Here is a 19,681-nt window from a genome sequence, read left to right on the forward strand (position 1 = left end):
AATTTATCACCAGGCGGATGGGGGGCTGCACTATGCGTTATCAGTGGACACACCGTCCTAGTAATGATAATTTATCACCCAGCAGATGGGCGGCCGCACTATGCGTTATCGGTGGACACACCGTCCTATTAATGATAATTTATGACTCAGCGGATGGGGGGCCGGACTATGCGTTATCAGTGGACACACCGTCCTATTAATGATAATTTATCACCCAGCGGATGGGGGGCCGCACTATGAGTTATCAGTGGACACACCGTCCTATTAATGATAATTTATCACCCAGCGGATGGGGGGCCGCACTATGCATTATCAGTGGACACACCGTCCTATTAATGATAATTTATCACTCAGCGGATGGGGGGCCGCACTATGCGTTATCCGTGGACACACCGTCCTATTAATGATAATTTATCACCCAGCGGATGGGGGGCCGCACTATGCGTTATCAGTGGACACACCGCCCTATTAATGATAATTTATCACCCAGCGGATGGGGGGCCGCACTATGCGTTATCAGTGGACACACCGTCCTATTAATGATAATTTATCACCCAGCGGATGGGGGGCCGCACTATGCGTTATCCGTGGACACACCGTCCTATTAATGATAATTTATCACCCAGCGGATGGGCGGCCGCACTATGCGTTATCGGTGGACACACCGTCCTATTAATGATAATTTATCACCCAGCGGATGGGGGGCCGCACTATGTGTTATCAGTGGACACACCATCCTATTAATGATAATTTATCACCCAGCGGATGGGGGGCCGCACTATGAGTTATCGATGGACACACCGTCCTATTAATGATAATTTATCACCCAGCGGTGGGGGGCCGCACTATGCGTTATCGGTGGACACACCGTCCTATTAATGATAATTTATCACCCAGCGGATGGGGGGCCGCACTATGCGTTATCGGTGGACACACTGTCCTATTAATGATAATTTATCACCCAGCGGATGGGGGGCCGCACTATGCGTTATCGGTTGACACACCGTCCTATTAATGATAATTTATCACCCAGCGGATGGGGGGCCGCACTATGCGTTATCGGTGGACACACCGTCCTATTAATGATAATTTATCACTCAGCGGATGGGGGGCCGGACTATGCGTTATCAGTGGACACACCTTATAATGATAATTTATCACCCAGCGGATGGGGGGCCGCACTATGAGTTATCGATGGACACACCGTCCTATTAATGATAATTTATCACCCAGCGGATGGGGGGCCGCACTATGCGTTATCGGTGGACACACCGTCCTATTAATGATAATTTATCACCCAGCGGATGGGGGGCCGCACTATGAGTTATCGATGGACACACCGTCCTATTAATGATAATTTATCACCCAGCGGATGGGGGGCCGCACTATGAGCTATCACTGGACACACCGTCCTATTAATGATAATTTATCACCCAGCGGATGGGGGGCCGCACTATGCGTTATCGATGGACACACCGTCCTATTAATGATAATTTATCACCCAGCGGATGGGGGTCCGCACTATGAGTTATCGATGGACACACCGTCCTATTAATGATAATTTATCACCCAGCGGATGGGGGGCCGCACTATGCGTTATCAGTGGACACACCGTCCTATTAATGATAATTTATCACCCAGCGGATGGGGGGCCGCACTATGCGTTATCGATGGACACACCGTCCTATTAATGATAATTTATCACCCAGCGGATGGGGGGCCGCACTATGCGTTATCAGTGGACACACCGTCCTATTAATGATAATTTATCACCCAGCGGATGGGGGGCTGCACTATGAGTTATCGATGGACACACCGTCCTATTAATGATAATTTATCACCCAACGGATGGGGGGCCGCACTATGCGTTATCAGTGGACACACCGTCCTATTAATGATAATTTATCACCCAGCGGATGGGGGGCCGCACTATGCGTTATCAGTGGACACACCGTCCTATTAATGATAATTTATCACCCAGCGGATGGGGGGCCGCACTATGTGTTATCAGTGGACACACCGTCCTATTAATGATAATTTATCACCCAGCGGATATGACAGTATCTGCCCAGGTCTTCCTATCCTTGCTATCTATTTACACAGAATAAAGTGATAGAGTCTCCGCTCACACAATTGGTACAGGTCCAGCTCCCTGGAGACATATAAACACACTATGTTTACTGTCAATTAGTAACCGTTATACTAAGTGGGGATTACAGAGTATTCGTTACACACAGCTAATGTCAGGAAGGATTATAGGGACGCTCCCAGGGCTGAACCACTACAGGTTTATTGTACAGCTTATTGTAACATTACAGCTCATTGTATCATTACTGCTCGGTGTATTATTACAGCTCATTGTATCATTACAGCTCATTGTATCATTACTGCTCGGTGCATTATTAAGGCTTATTGTATTATTACAGCTTATTGTATTATTACAGCTTATTGTATTTTTACAGCTTATTGTATTTTTACTGTTTACATCATTACAATAAACTGTAATGGTACAATAATCAGTACTAATAGAATAAGCTGTAATTAAATAATAAGCTGTAGTTGTTAGCGTGCTTACAGTGTCTATTTAATTCTGCCACCGTAACCAGTTATTGTGCCATGGTATTTTAATTCGGTCGATTTACTTAATGTTCCTCTGGTGAAATGAAACGATATCTGTTTCTGCTGCAGTTAGACATTGTATCTTACAGAATTCACCAGCTATTTGTGTTGTTGCAAAGGATCATGGGAAGAGTAAGGCAATTTGCATGAAATTCCCCTTCTCTGCCGTTTCAGATGTTTAGAACTGTATTTGAAATATAAAAAAACTTCAAAAAAATAAACAATACAAACCATAAGTACATTATTTGGTAATGTCTATGTCCTCTCCTGATATTCACCATTTCTCTCCCCTGCAGCTCCGAAATCCCAGTGATAAGTTTATTTACGCCACCGTCAAGCAGAGCTCGGTGGATATTTACTTTCGAAGACAAGTGGAGCTCAGTACTATGTATCGACATATGGAGAAACACAATTACGAGAGTGCGGCAGAGGCCATTCAAGCTGTGCGTGACAAGTAAGGCGAATTTCTACCTTCTGGCAGGCAGGCCAAATATCCCAGTAATGGGGAGTCAGGGTAACAAGGAAATCTACTTCACTATTCCTCAATGCCATAAGTTGTTAGAGTTTCACTGATTCCATGGATAGGAGACAAACATCTGATGGCTAGGTTTAGAGCCTTTCTATAGCAGGGTAGTAGCCATACAATGGTAATGGTAGGAGTCTTCCAATGGTAATAGTGGGAGTCTTCATACAGCAGGGTAGTAGCCATACAATGGTAATGGTGGGAGTCTTCCAATGGTAATAGTGGGAGTCTTCCTACAGCAGGGTAGTAGCCATACAATGGTAATGGTAGGAGTCTTCCAATGGTAATAGTGGGAGTCTTCCTACAGCAGGGTAGTAGCCATACAATGGTAATGGTGGGAGTCTTCCAATGGTAATAGTGGGAGTCTTCCTACAGCAGGGTAGTAGCCATACAATGGTAATGGTAGGAGTCTTCCAATGGTAATAGTGGGAGTCTTCCTACAGCAGGGTAGTAGCCATACAATGGTAATGGTGGGAGTCTTCCTACAGCAGGGTAGTAGCCATACAATGGTAATGGTGGGAGTCTTCCAGTGGTAATAGTGGGAGTCTTCCTACAGCAGGGTAGTAGCCATACAATGGTAATGGTAGGAGTCTTCCAGTGGTAATAGTGGGAGTCTTCCTACAGCAGGGTAGTAGCCATACAATGGTAATGGTGGGAGTCTTCCAGTGGTAATAGTGGGAGTCTTCCTACAGCAGGGTAGTAGCCATACAATGGTAATGGTAGGAGTCTTCCAATGGTAATAGTGGGAGTCTTCCTACAGCAGGGAAGTAGCCATACAATGGTAATGGTGGGAGTCTTCCAGTGGTAATAGTGGGAGTCTTCCTACAGCAGGGTAGTAGCCATACAATGGTAATGGTGGGAGTCTTCCAGTGGTAATAGTGGGAGTCTTCCTACAGCAGGGTAGTAGCCATACAATGGTAATGGTCGGAGTCTTCCAGTGGTAATAGTGGGAGTCTTCCTACAGCAGGGTAGTAGCCATACAATGGTAATGGTGGGAGTCTTCCAGTGGTAATAGTGGGAGTCTTCCTACAGCAGGGTAGTAGCCATACAATGGTAATGGTGGGAGTCTTCCAATGGTAATAGTGGGAGTCTTCCTACAGCAGGGTAGTAGCCATACAATGGTAATGGTAGGAGTCTTCCAATGGTAATAGTGGGAGTCTTCCTACAGCAGGGTAGTAGCCATACAATGGTAATGGTAGGAGTCTTCCAATGGTAATAGTGGGAGTCTTCCTACAGCAGGGTAGTAGCCATACAATGGTAATGGTGGGAGTCTTCCAGTGGTATTAGTGGGAGTCTTCCTACAGCAGGGTAGTAGATATACAGTGGAAATGGTGGGAGTCTTCAAGTGGTAATGGTAGGATTGTTCTAGTGGTAATAGTGGGATTCTTCCAGTAGTAGGATTTTTTCAGTGGTAATGGTGGGAGTCTTCTAGTGGTAATAGCGTGAGTCTTCCAATGGTAATGGCGTGAGTCTTCCAGTAGCAATGGTGGGAGTCCTCCAGTAGTAATGGTGGGAGTCTTCCTAAGATAATGGTGGGAGTCTTCCAGTAGTAATGGTAGGATTGTTCCAGTGGTAATGGTGTGAGTCTTCCAATGGTAATGGTGGGAGTCTTCCAAGAGTTATGGTGGGAGTTTTCTAATAGTAATGATGGGAGTCTTCCAGTAGTAATGGTGTGAGTCTTCCAGTAATATTGATAAGATTGTTCCAGTGGTAATGGTGGGAGTCTTCCAATGGTAATGGTGTGAGTCTTCCAGTAGTATTGATAAGATTGTTTCAGTGGTAATGGTGGGAGTCTTCCAATGGTAATGGTGGGAGTCTTCCAGTAGTATTGATAAGATTGTTCCAGTGGTAATGGTGGGAGTCTTCCAATGGTAATGGTGGGAGTCTTCCAGTAGTAATGGTGGGAGCCTTCCAATTGTAATGGTGGGAGCCTTCCAATGGTAATGGTGGGAGTCGGCTAGTGGTAATGGTGGGAGTCTTCCAGTGGTAATGGTGGGAGTCTTCCAATGGTAATGGTGGGGGTCTTCCAGTAATTATGGTGGGAGTCTTCCAATGGTAATGGTGGGAGTCTTCCACTAGTAATGGTAATGGTGGGAATCTTCCAGTATTCATGATGGTAGTCTACCAATGGTAATGGTGGGAGTCTTCCAGTAGTAATGGTGTGAGTCTTCCAGTAGTAATGGAAGGATTGTTCCAGTAGTAATGGTGGGAGTCTTCCAATGGTAATGGTTGGAGTCTTCCAGTAGTAATGGTGAGAGTCTTCCAGTAGTAATGGTGGGAGTCTTCCAATGGTAATGGTGGGAGTCTTCCAGTAGTAATGGTGGGAGTCTTCCAATGGTAATGGTGGGAGTCTCCCAGTAGTAATGGTGGGAGTCTTCCAATGGTAATGGTGGGAGTCTTCCAGTAGTAATGGTGTGAGTCTTCCAGTAGTAATGGAAGGATTGTTCCAGTAGTAGTGGTGGGAGTCTTCCAATGGTAATGGTTGGAGTCTTCCAGTAGTAATGGTGGGAGTCTTCCAATGGTCATGGTGAGAGTCTTCCAGTAGTAATGGTGGGAGTCTTCCAATGGTATGGTGGGAGTCTTCCAGTAGTAATGGTGGGAGTCTTCCTGTAGTAATGGTGGGAGTCTTCCAATGGTAATGGTGGGAGCCTTCCAATGGTAATGGTGGGAGTCTTCCAGTAGTAATGGTGGGAGTCTTCCAATGGTAATGGTGGTAGTCTTCCAGTAGTAATGGTGGGAGTCTTCCAATGGTAATGGTTGGCGTCTTCCAGTAGTAATGATGGGAGTCTTCCATTGGTTAACACAGTGAGGGAGTTTAAGCATGCGTGGGATAGGCATGAGGCTATCCTAAACTTAAGAAAGAACCAGGGACTAATGAAAGTATTTATAAAATTGGGCAGATTAGATGGGTCGAATCATTCTTATCTGCCGTCACATTCTATGTTTCTATGTTAATACTATTTGTGCATTAATTCCCGTGTTATGTTTGTTCATTGCGCCTTGTAATGGTTTGTTTTCCCATCTGACCCTCAGTAAGCTCCATGCATTTATTTGGGATTCCGCTGTCCTAGAGTTTGAAGCATCACAGAAATGTGACCTTGTTACCACGGGGGAATTATTCTTTCGCTCTGGATTTGGAATTGGAATGAGAAAGGACAGTCCATGGAAACAGAATGTTTCCCTAAATATCCTCAAGTAAGTTCCTTAATATCCCTTTTTTTATCCTTCATATCTCATCTCTATGTGTAGGTTTTATACTGCTTAATACTGGATATATTCAAAGTATTGATCCCCCTTGTGAATTACACCGCAACCCCCCATGTGAATAACATATAGTATTAAACACCCCCCAGGCTTCGACCGGTCTTCTTTCGGGGGTTCTCATACAAATGCAGACGAAGGCTCCCCCTGGCTGCTAGCATACGAAGTTTCCCCCTGTTCAGCAGTTTAGGTCTCCCGAACGCCGTTCTCCTACTGGTTCGGGAAGTTGGAAGGGCAGCATTATCAGTTTACCAGGTGTTCGCGGAGTAGAGTAGGTGAAATTAGTTCCAGGTCGTTGATGACCATGAATCGCTGCCCACATTCGAGAGACAAAATGGCTGTTTGTTTGCACACATGCTTACGGTAATACAAACGGCGGCCACACAGGGAAAACACTTTCTTTAACAAACAATTTGCGGTTAACAGCCAGGGGTGGTCGGTTGTTAAATGATGCCAACCCACGGACCACACAGATGGGGTTCGGTAAACGAGTGGTATGGATAGCCAAACAAAGGGAATGAAAAAGGGTATTACAATGCTCATTCTGCTACACTGCTACACTACATCGGCTCGTGGATGCCCAGGGAGCACTCACAGATCACTTTTCCAGTTCAGTTTGTCGAGATAACACTTCGATATTGCCATTCTGTTTTGCAGGGCGGTAGTGGATCGTAAAGTCATACGGTTGTAACACCCGGGCATTGTGCCCCGCCACTCGGTTTAGCCATACCAACGGGTTGTGATTGAAGTTTTTTTAGGGCCCACACCGCAGCCAGGCATTCTTTTTCTATGGCGACGTAGTTCACTTCCCTGGGTAGAATATTCCTGCTCAAGTAAGCTACGGGATGTTCACCGCCATCTTCTCCAACCTGGCTCAATACCGCTCCCAATCCAAACATTGAAGCATCTGTGTGAACAAGAAATCGTTTAGATGGATTAGGAGCGGCTAGTACAGGGCTACTGACAAGGGCCTGTTTGAGCTGTTCGAATGCCTGTTCACATTCAAAACCACCGGAGGAGCCCTGATGCGTAGCATCTCCTGTATCTCCTGTCTCATGTGTTCCCTGACCGCCTATGGGATTCTGTTGGAAGTCAGTGAGGGGTGGCTGTATACAGGTGTCTACTCGATGTGTAGCAAGCGGACTGTATCAAGGTACATTTGAGAATGTTGCTCCCTTCGTGGCTAGCAATTGCCGTACCTGGATGTGCTCTTGGGAACTCAGCCTTTCTCCCAGCTGAACCTCATCTAAAGTGCCTATCTTATCATCCTCCCCCAGAAGGTCTGGTAAGGGAAGATTCTCTAAATCATCGGAGGCGAGCGCACATATTGCGGCCATATCCTCCATTCTCTCATAGTAGGGTTTGAGCATGTTCACCCCCCACTACCAGAGCTAGGGCCGATTACGTAAGTGGTGTCACATCTCTGCTCCACCACTTGGTATGGGGCCTGCCAGGCGGCCTGTAGCTTGTCGTGGCGAACAGGTTTTAAAAGCAAAACCTTTTGGCCAATCTGAAAGCTAAGTCCTCTTGTTCCTCTGTCATACTATCGGCGCTGGTGAGTTTGCGCCGTCTGGCGGTTAGTACGCACGTTCTAAGTAAATTCCTTTAAGTGGTCGCGGAACTCCAGTACATATTGTATAACAGGAGTACCATCCTCACCTACTGCTCCTTTCCAGAGTTTCCGGATTAAATCAATGGGTCCCCGTACTCGCTGTCCAAACAGTAATTCGAAGGGGAAGAATCCTGTAGATTCCTGTGGCACCTCCCTGTAAGCAAATAGGAGGTGTGGCAGGAATCTCTCCCAGTCCCGACTCGTGTCTGTGAAAGCCTGGAGCATCTGTTTTAATGTGCCATTGAACCTTCACATAGGCCATTTGTCTGGGGGTGGTAGGAAGAACTAATAATTGGCTTGATGCCACACAGTCTCCAGAGCTGTTGGGTGACTTCTGCAGTGAACTGAGTGCCCCGATCCGAGACTATCTCTCTGGGAAAACCGAGCCTGGAGAAGATCCGCATCAGCGCCTCAGCTACTGTCTCCGCGTGTATATTTGTCAGAGCCACAGCCTCGGGAAACCGTGTCGCATAGTCAGCAAATGTCAGGATGTCCTCTATGATGGGTAGGGGTTGTAATTTGGCTTTGTGGTGATCCCCCCGTTTCCCTACCCGTTGATAGGTGCCACAGGGTTGACAGTGCTTTCTAACATCTTTGGAGATACCAGGCCAAAAGAAGGTAAGCCGGTATATAGTGCGGCTGACCCCTAGATGCCCCGACAGGCATTATCGTGGGCTATTTGCATTAATTCTCTCCTGTATTTCTGGGGGACTACTAATTGTCGGGTAGGGACTGGTAGGAACCCAGCTATGACCCTCTCTGGGTTGCGGTACAATAACCCCTGGTGCCAGGAATATCTCTCTCCTTCTAGTACTGCACTCCGTAGCGGCCGGGGTCAGGGGCGTACCTAGAGCATTTGGCACCCGGGGTGGGTCCTCCTTATGGCACACTCCGCTCCCCCCCTCCCCCACTATAAAATTTAAAAAACACCCACAATTTTTTTTTAATGAATGCAGCACTTAGCAGTGTTTGTGCGTCTGAATGTAAGCATGTCTTTTTATGTAAAATGTGTGAGTGGATGTAGGGGTGTGTTTGTATGTAGTGGTGTTCTTGTGTGTAGTGTTGGCAAAATGCTGAGATGTATGCACATATACACACAAGTACACACATGCAGAAACACAGACACACCATCACACACAGATACAGAGACACACAGACACACATGCAGCTGCGCAGACACAAACACACATACAGATACTCAGACACAAACTCTGATAGACATACAAATACACAGATACACACACAGATACATACTGGCACATGTGTAGCAAATCAAAATGTACACCTTTTGAGCCATCCTCTCATTTCCTGCCTGCTGGCTGAGGCTGTTGGGATTTGGGCTCTGGCTCTCTCCCAAACAGCGCCACCCTGCACGTCTCAGTGTTAGCTGGGAGGAAGTGACTGAATGTCACTTCCTCCCAGCACTGCCATTACATTATTACAGAAGCCCGGTCACACTGTTAAAACACTACAGCGCACAACAGGGGCCCTGACGCAGTGGGGAGTCTAGGAACAATATATAGGGGAGGCACATAACAGTTAAACCGGGGGGGGGGAAGAGGAGGGGGGAGGGCAGATAACACATTTGCATAGAATTCACACTAGCCATCCAGATTTCTTTTTAATATGGGGGGGCTAACCCGGGGGTGGTGATTTCCTGTACTGGGCTGGCTGACACCTCTAAACTTTGATCTTTGTTTAGCAGATAACTCCCTTATGTTGGATTGCCATATTTAAGGGCCCCCCCGGTGTGAATTACAGACAGTATTTAACTCCTCCCCAAGTGATTGTATAAAATAATAAACCACTCACCCAGTGATTTACATTCAATAATGAATCCCTCCCCCAGTGATCGATGTTATTAAAATCTTTAAGTTGTAAGCTAGTTTGGGCAGTCTTCCCCTCCCGTACCCGTATGTAAAACATGTTTTATAGGAATTAAATGTTTGTCTTGTTTAGCTATTGTACAGCGCTGTAGAATGTGTTGGCATTATAATTGTGACAAACATATACCTCTATCTTCCCTTTAGATCCCATGAGAATGGCTTCATGGAAGACCTAGATAAGACCTGGGTCAGATACCAGGAGTGTGATTCTCGCAGCAATGCCCCAGCAACACTTACCTTTGAGAACATGGCAGGTGGGTGTGAACTGAGGGTTCCGTGGCCTGCAGTGGAAGAATGCCACCAAACGACACAGGGCTATGCAAGGTTATAATACATAATATGAAGGGATTTATAAAGGTTCAGAATTCCGGGAATTTCTTCTGACTGTCCATTGATAAAACGACTGTATTCATTATGGAGTGAGACTAGCTAATCCAGAGACTGCTTGTCTCTTAGAGTGACTCCGGCAGTTAGACCAATATAGGTGTAGGCCATGGTTAGACAGACATTTTGTGACATAGACTGTTGATCAGATAGACCTCTATAGGTGTAGGCCGTGGTTAGACTGACATTTTGTGACATAGACTGTTGATCAGATAGACCTCTATAGGTGTAGGCCGTGGTTAGACAGACATTTTGTGACATAGACTGTTGATCAGATAGACCTCTATAGGTGTAGGCCGTGGTTAGACTGACATTTTGTGACATAGACTGTTGATCAGATAGACCTCTATAGGTGTAGGCCGTGGTTAGACAGACATTTTGTGACATAGACTGTTGATCAGATAGACCTCTATAGGTGTAGGCTGTGGTTAGACTGACATTTTTTGACACAGACTGTTAATCAGATAGACTGTAGTGAGACAGACATTTTTTGACATTGACTCAGTTAGACCAATATAGGTGCGGGCCGTGGTTAGATTGGCATTTTTTGACATAGACTGTTGATCAGATAGACCTCTATAGGTGTAGGCCGTGGTTAGACTGACATTTTGTGACATAGACTGTTGATCAGATAGACCTCTATAGGTGTAAGCTGTGGTTAGACTGACATTTTTTGACACAGACTGTTAATCAGATAGACTGTAGTGAGACAGACATTTTTTGACATTGACTCAGTTAGACCAATATAGGTGCGGGCCGTGGTTAGATTGGCATTTTTTGACATAGACTGTTGATCAGTTAGACCAACACAAGTGTAGGCCGTGGTTAGACAGACATTTTGTGACATAGACTGTTAATCAGATAGACCTTTAAAGGTGTAGGCCGTGGTTAGACAATTTATGACTATTGATCAGATAGACCATCAGAGGTACAGACCATTGGTGAGGCAGATTGTAGACCTTTGGGGAGCCAGACCTAGTTGTGAAGTAGACCTTTAGACGCATAGACCATTTCATGTCCTCAATTTTTTGGAAATAGACTTTATCTGATAAATCTTACCAATTGTTTACAGCTTGGTGGTCTTGACGTCTCTTCTGAAGAATGTTTTTTTCCACTAATGTCACCTTTATCTCCTCCTGCTGTAGATCCTCTAAACATTGGTGGGCTCTCTTAGTGCCTCAAACCACGTTACTGAACAATCAGGTTCTCGTAGTGCTTGGAACCAAGGATTAATAATGTATTCAAACACCTCCTGGGTTAAACTAACAAACAATCAAACTCTTCTGACTGGGGTTTCTCTTTTTTCCAGGGGTCTTCATGCTGGTGGCTGGAGGTATTGTTGCAGGAATCTTTTTGATATTTATTGAGATAGCATATAAGAGACACAAGGACGCACGCAGAAAGCAGATGCAGCTTGCGTTTGCTGCGGTTAATGTGTGGAGAAAGAACCTGCAGGTATGACAAAACGTTTTAGAGAATTAAGCAGGTGCGTTTTTGGTTTCACTTCTGTGGGCAGATCTGAATCATTCTGTGAATTACTGGGTGTTTGGTTAGACGGACATTACTCTCCCTCCATTTCACCGTGAACTCTGGGTGTCTCCATGTAACCGTGCGTTCACTGGTCGCATCTTTAACACAAATTAACTTCTCACTGTCAGACGGGTGGGTGACCCATTCTGTCCCTCCTGACACTGAACGGGTCATTTTATATTACATCACATTGTTATCAAATAAAATAATATGTTGTGAACAGCTGCTAGCAGGCCCAAGGGTAGAACTGCAGTATTACTATAATGACTATATTCATATTCTAATGATTAGAAATCATTTTATCTTCACACGGTAATGATCGAGGCAGCAGCTATGGTTAAAACCGATTTTTTCTTTTTTTATGTCTGGGGTCTCCCTGAGCAGCCAACTCTCACACATCAATCTGTGTAAAATGAAAAGTGTACAGAGCACTCACCCGAAAAGAGATCTCCGTCTGACATTTTGTTATATTAAATAAGGATAGATTTTATTTATGATATTTCTGTCTAAACCAATACGTTAGCACATTCCTGTAATAGTGAGATTAGTAACTAATACTCTTACCGTGTCCGTTAAATAAATATGTATTTAAAATGTCCCATTGTTAGTCATTGATTCACGGAATATAAATTAAAAGATTAATTGGGGTTTCGGGAGTTGGAGATTTTTCGGGTACTTTGTAAAGGCCTGAGTTTTGCAGTATAATCCACCAAACCTGATTTGATGTGGTCCCTCTAATACACTGGGCATAGTACGGGGTATTTAAACTGACTGCTCCCTCTCATAGTGCATTTCTTCAAGCCCTCTAAATACAGAGGACAAACAGATATTCTCTCGATATTAACAATGGGCTATGGTATTCCTTCTATTATCTTTTCTCGATGTCCTCACTCGTAGAGTTTTAGGGTCGTCTTCTGAGATGTCCCGTAAAATGAAAAGCGAGCAGACACTTGAAAATCTCTGTATGAAGTTCCCTCTCTGTCGAACACCCCAGTAATACTGCAGCATTATCCTGGCTCCAGGATCTGATAACGTCAGATATACAGGGATGTTTATTAAATGTTGAATATGCCGATGATTTAACTCTTCCTTTTCAGCCTGGGCCCACAGTCAGTAGTGATAAAAATGACTTCATTTCATTGATGTGATATTGGACTGCACTTTAAAGAGATCTTGCACCACCCTCTTGGGCTCGATACCTGTTTGTCTTCCAATCTAGCCCCACGTAGACCTAACGTCGAGCTTTAGATTTACGGCAAACAGATAACTAACCCAACGCAGATGTACAAACCCATTAACAAGCTGCTGTAGCAAAATTGTTTAAAGTCAATGCAATACTGTGCAACTAAAATTCAGATGGTTTTTAGTCAAAGTAAAAAGTGCAGTTGCAATTTTCATACACCAGATATTGATCCCCAAATATTGTGGTGTTCTCTGACGATCAGCTCCTGCAGACTTGAGGGCACTGAGCGATGGTTATATGTCCGGCTTAAATCAAAGCTCACCAAATGTTCTGAGACTTAAAGGGACAATCGCACTGAGTCAGAAACACCTAGCAAAATCCCCAAATACCACTGTGTCGCTAAAAATCGACTTTGTGATATAGTTAAAATTCAAATATTTTTTTAGTAAAAATGTTCAGTGTGAATGTAGCTGAACTTAAAATGAATATATTGTATATTGATTGCAAAGAAACCCGGTAATTACAAAAATTGTTTTATGAAATAGTTATTATATTCTTCAAATCCTAGGGATTTCTGACTTTTTGCCTGAATTAATGACTGTCCCTTTAATCAAATAGCTGTACAAAAACAGTCAAATTCTGTTTTATGGTGACCTACATTTTCCTACAATCTCTTAATAATTTAACCATAAAGATCTTGTCTGCACTTGTACAGTTTAGTAAATGCACAAGCCCCAGATAGAGCCTTAAGCTCTACATACCTGGCAAAATAGGGCGATAATGTAAACTGGGATCATAATATATCTCATTAAACTGAACACAAACAATATATCTGATTGGAACACTGGTTTAAAAAAATGTGCTGGTTTTAGATTTTGTTGCAAAAAAAAAAAAAATGCTACCTAACGACTCTGGTCACATTGTGTATTTTGATACACCGGATCCAGATGTCTAGAGTTTCTGGACCTCTCTCTCTGTGTGCTCCTCGGGGGAGGAGTCTGCCAGCATCGATCACAGCACTACAAGAGCACCACAATTTTCACTTGCTAACCTTCTAGAAAACCATGCACTGTGTGCGACAGGAAGCAAATTTGAAATGTGGCGGGTCCTTTCCATCTTGAGGGTATGTGAAACCAGAACTGTGAGAAGCCATTTTACTGTAATTTGAGGCCTTTTCATGGGTGGAAACCTCAGCAAAGTAAAGTTTTGACACATTACTAGAAGGAACGCAAGTGGAAAAATTATATTTGTTTAAGCAAAAATTTGGATTTGGGATCACACTTTGCCATGGAGCAAAATACGGACATTTCATACCATCCATCCTGCTTATTCCTGTTTGTGCATGTAAAGAAAAAAAGGACCTATATAGACGAGACAGTAAAATTTATCCCATCTGTCATGCGCAGTCAACAGTGGAATAAATTAGTTTTTATACCATGTGTTTGGTATAATGGAGTAGACCTCATTCTTTCCACCCTATCCCCCTTTTATGATTTCATAACCTTGTCATTTATGATGTCAGAAAGCGACAACTTCTGCTTTTTTAATTTCATTTGCCATTTCTTTTTTCTTTTTGAAAACTTACGCTTTGCGCCAATGCACCATTAAATTTTTGAATACATTTTTTACAGAATTTCCATACAAAGGCCGCTCTCTAATGCAGTCTTCTATCTTTCTTGTGAATCCAGCAAACAGATCCTAGATTCCTACAGATTTTCTATAAAAGGCCCATTAGCTAGACAAGTAGACAAGTAAACAAGTAGCTCTCCGATTCCAGTCTCTCTCTACGGTAATCCTACATTCACTAGAATAGACACTTAAATAATAGAAACCTATAACACTGGGACAACAATGTAAGTTTTGTTCGTCCCCGAAGAATCAGCTGGCAACATCATGCATAAACCGTCTGTACATCGTCTATATAACGTCACCTGTGGGACAGTCACTAGTTATTGAGTTTCATGAGCTATCCGATGAGATTTAAGTGTGTCCCATACACTGTATCAGCCAATGGTGACCATTTATTTTACTGCCCACATCTACTGACTCTACGTCCCACATAGAAGAGACACAGCTATGGATGGTAGACGTCAGAAAATAGGTGTCTGGACAATATTCAGGGTAGGCTTAGACGAAGGAGAGGCACATTAGGTATCTAATTGCTTATACATATTCATTTTAGGATAGAAAAATTGGTAGAGCAGAACCTGACCCTAAAAAGAAAGCCTCTTTTAGGTCCATCACCTCCACTTTGGCCTCCAGCTTCAAGAGACGTAGGTCCTGCAAAGACACGGTAAGAGGAAGAAGATTTTCCGCCCTTTCTATCTCTCTATCTCTGGCTCTCTTGCTTGCACTTCCTTCTTTGTTACGCTCAGACTAATTTCTTCTATCTCCTCTGTCTATCCTTCTCCATATTCTTCTTTATCTCTTTCTTTCTCCCTCTTTTTTCCATCTTTTTTCTTCTCCCATCACATTGAATGCCAAATGCCCTTTCAGAAGCTGCACATGTATACACAACATCTCATAGCCTCATGTTCGTCAACAGTCAGTCAGTTGGTCATCCAATGTACCTAAATCTACCCGTCTGGACTCCGACAAGAAAGATGGAGCCAGATTGGATTTTTTTTTTTGTAAATTCGGAGACAATGCATACTTTTTACCTTTGCATTATTGGTGCCAAACTTTAAAACCAATACATTTTTTTTTCTTGTGTTTTTTTTCCAAGTGTTTTTTTTTTTGTTTAATGTTGTATTCCTATCCCAGACACACTATATTTTATTTTGGCAAAGTTGTACATCACTAAGAGTCATGTGTGTGTCACACGTATTTGTAGTTTTACGTTTTGTGATTAAGGCATCTAAAGAGACCCTCACTCTCCCACCCACTCCCCAAAACTCCTTCAAATTTCCAATCGCCCATAAAATAAAGTGTTCCATCAATTCCAAATGTCCAAATGCAACAATTTGCTTTGCCGAAATCTGAAAAGTTTCTTGTAGATGATAATATACAAAGTGTCGATGTTCATGTTACTGGTTGGTTTTCGCTGTGTATTTACGTGTGAGTATGTTTAAGATTGAGATTGTTTTGAACTGAATCTGTCTGATATATATCAGCCCAGCTCACTGTTTCTATGTATAGATACACAATGACTACTTCCCTTGCCCTCTGCTGTCTGCCACTCACCAACACACATCCATCAATATTCCTACTCAAACGAGATGGTGTCAAGGTGTTATATAAGGGGTGGGGGGATAACTGCAGCATGATCATTTAATAAAATAACAATTAATACCTGCTTCTAACGTAATCTATCAGGGATGATCAGTCATTATAGGAATTTTCCTTTCTATGTAACGTATTGTTAGATAAAAGCACAGTTAGGTTAAACTGTAATATTAGCTGAAAAAGCAAATAGTTGAAATAGTTGATTTTTGATAAAGAGACATAATAGTGATAAAGATTTGCCTTTGTTAAGGGTTGCAAGGTCTTTTCATGCTTAGCTGATAGACAGTCTGAGATTGGAGTATTTTTACTGTTGTAGATGAGAAGGAGGTGTATTGTATTAATTAAATAAATTTGGAAGAACGCAATGAGGAATCTGCCAATTTATTCATGGTTAGAGGCTGGAATTACAATATATACTATAGGAAAGAACTGATTCAACATTTATTACAGGTGTAGGTAAAAATCGGCTGTTCTATGTCCCTATGAGCTGGGACATAACTCCGCCAGTCCAGTCTGTGTCCTTACAACTGCGACAAGCTCAGGACAAATCTTAGGTCAAAGCAAAATGTAGCATTTATAAGATCAATCAGTTATATAATGTAACGAATGGTAGAGAATCCCGACTAAGGACGAAACACACAATATTGAGGCAGATGAATAATATTTAGTGCTTTATTATTATTACATGTACATTGAAGGGCCCGGTGGTTAACACAGCGCTGTACGAGACAGATGGACATTTGACAGACATTACACAGAGTGTGACAGAAGGTACACAGAGGTATATACTGACACAGACGATGTGAAGTGACATTGTATTACATTAGAGCAGTGACATATTATCGCATGTATTTCCTATGCGAGATATTGAGAATAAAACAGCACAGGCCTGTTACACGTCAGTATAGCACGGGACATTCAGTCATGCCCTGTCTGTACAGAGCTGCACCCAGAGTCCGAGCTGTGCTTTTATTTAAAATGATTGTGTGAGTGAATGGAGAAAGGGGGGGGGGGGCAGTAAACATGAAAGGCCCCCCCCGCGCAGTATACATTCGCACAACGCAGATCGGAGCAGAGGACTTCTGTTCCTTATTGTCCCCAGCTCAGTGTGAGAGGCTCTCAGGAAGCTCGGAAGCTGTAGTCGGTTACACAATGGGAGCCAGCCGCTATCTCAGAGTATAAATGGCTCGTGGCAGGGGTCATGCTTCGCACAACATGCTCATTGTGTGTTGTGGAATAAACGAAGTGTGTTGACAGAATGCATGTCACAGTGTCAGGGAGATTGGGGCTGGGAGACAGGACTTTAAAAACAGAAATTCCTAGCCGTTCTTGACTCCTCTGTCTGCCTGACAATGATTGGTGTTACAGTCCACATTATCCGGAGTGTGGATACCCTGAAACGGGTAGATTGCCGTACCTCTAGTAATGCGACACTCTGCATGAAACGCAGTTACAGCATCCAATGACAAACATGTGTTTTTGTGTGTGTGCGTGTGTGTGCATGTATCTGTGTGTGTGTGTGCGTGTATGTATGTATTTGTATGTGTGTGTGTGTGTGTGCGTGTATGTATCTGTGTGTGTGTATGCATGTGTGTGTGTATGCATGTGTGTGTGTGTCTGGGTTTGCTACATATTGATAATTAAAGGATTTACACAATGTCTTCAGTCATCAATCTCAGCGAGCAGTTTAGCTCATCCTAGTTCAGACATTTAAAATGGCGCCATCCTGACTAATACTATACTGAGATCTCTCTGTTACTGGTGAATATCTCTCTGTTACGGGTGGAGATCTCTCTGTTACTGGTGGAGATCTCTCTGTTACTGGTGGAGATCTCTCTGTTACTGGTGAATATCTCTCTGTTACGGGTGGAGATCTCTCTGTTACTGGTGAAGATCTATCTGTTACTGGTGGAGGTCTCTCTGTTACGGGTGGAGATCTCTCTGTTACGGGTGAAGATCTATCTGTTACTGGTGGAGATCTCTCTGTTACTGGTGGAGGTCTCTCTGTTACTGGTGAAGATCTCTCTGTTACTGGTGGAGATCTATCTGTTACTGGTGGAGATCTATCTGTTACGGGTGGAGATCTATCTGTTACTGGTGAAGATCTATCTGTTACTGGTGGAGGTCTCTCTGTTACGGGTGGAGATCTCTCTGTTACTGGTGGAGATCTATCTGTTACGGGTGGAGATCTATCTGTTACTGGTGAAGATCTATCTGTTACTGGTGGAGGTCTCTCTGTTACGGGTGGAGATCTCTCTGTTACGGGTGGAGATCTCTCTGTTACGGGTGGAGATCTCTCTGTTACTGGTGGAGGTCTCTCTGTTACTGGTGAAGATCTTTCTGTTACTGGTGGAGATCTATCTGTTACTGGTGGAGATCTATCTGTTACGGGTGGAGATCTATCTGTTACTGGTGAAGATCTATCTGTTACTGGTGGAGGTCTCTCTGTTACTGGTGAAGATCTATCTGTTACTGGTGGAGGTCTCTCTGTTACGGGTGGAGATCTCTCTGTTACGGGTGGAGATCTCTCTGTTACGGGTGGAGATCTCTCTGTTACGGGTGGAGATCTCTCTGTTACTGGTGAAGATCTATCTGTTACGGATGGAGATCTATCTGTTACTGGTGAAGATCTATCTGTTACTGGTGGAGGTCTCTCTGTTACGGGTGGAGATCTCTCTGTTACGGGTGGAGATCTCTCTGTTACGGGTGGAGATCTCTCTGTTACGGGTGGAGATCTCTCTGTTACTGGTGAAGATCTCTCTGTTACTGGTGGAGATCTCTCTGTTATGGGTGGAGATTTCTCTGTTACTGGTGAAGATCTCTCGGTTGGGCGGCACTTTCAGGGGGGTGGCAAAAAAGCCGCCCCCAAATTCCCCGGCAGATGCCTGGTCTGCCTCTTGTCCTGGGTTTGCTGGCATCTGTTCAGTTGGTGCGCGGGCAGAGAGGGAGCACTCTCTCCTGAGCTCTTCCTGCTCAGCTTGCTCACGCGCACGACAGTGATGCCGGAGCTGGAATATGATTTCACTCTGGCCCCGGCATCACTGAGAGGCACGCAAGGGAGCTGAGCAGGAAGCTCAGAGCTCCCTCGCCACCCGCCTCCACCGTTCGAATTCCTGCCCTTGCCTGCCTGGACCCCAGGGAAAAATAAATAACAGCCCCTAAACGTAGGGAGGCTTGATTGATTTGACATTAAAAAAAATTGTGTTTTAGTGTGTGTTAGTGAGTGTGTTAGTGTGTGTGTGTGTGTGTGTGTTAGTGAGAGTGTTAGTGTGTGTTAGTGAGAGCGTTAGTGTGTGTCTGTTAGTAAGTATGTTAGTGTGTGTGTGTTAGTGTGTGTCTGTTAGTAAGTATGTTAGTGTGTGTCTGTTAGTGAGTGTGTTAGTGTGTATCTGTTAGTGAGTGTGTATTTGTCTGTCAAAGAGTGTGTATGTCTGTCACTGATAGTGTATATGTATTTG

The 19,681-nt window shown here is 43.8% G+C and overlaps 1 protein-coding gene across 8 annotated transcripts in view; it reads left to right on the plus strand.

Annotated features, from left to right (window-relative positions):
- The window catches only part of GRIN1 (glutamate ionotropic receptor NMDA type subunit 1), a 93,579-nt gene that overhangs the window by 71,312 nt on the left and 2,586 nt on the right, over window positions 1-19,681 (plus strand). For 3 of the 8 annotated variants that reach the window (XM_063433093.1, XM_063433092.1, XM_063433095.1), the window contains 5 exons: window positions 2,916-3,073; window positions 6,176-6,337; window positions 10,046-10,155; window positions 11,595-11,740; window positions 15,181-15,291. In XM_063433093.1, coding sequence (XP_063289163.1) covers window positions 2,916-3,073; window positions 6,176-6,337; window positions 10,046-10,155; window positions 11,595-11,740; window positions 15,181-15,291 — 687 coding nt within the window. Of the gene's footprint in view, window positions 1-2,915; window positions 3,074-6,175; window positions 6,338-10,045; window positions 10,156-11,594; window positions 11,772-15,180; window positions 15,292-19,681 lie in introns of all 8 variants that reach the window. The other 5 variants (XM_063433097.1, XM_063433096.1, XM_063433098.1 and 2 more) reach the window with 2 other exon arrangements.

Source organism: Pelobates fuscus, chromosome 9, assembly GCF_036172605.1.
Source record: "Pelobates fuscus isolate aPelFus1 chromosome 9, aPelFus1.pri, whole genome shotgun sequence".
NCBI lineage: Eukaryota > Metazoa > Chordata > Amphibia > Anura > Pelobatidae > Pelobates > Pelobates fuscus.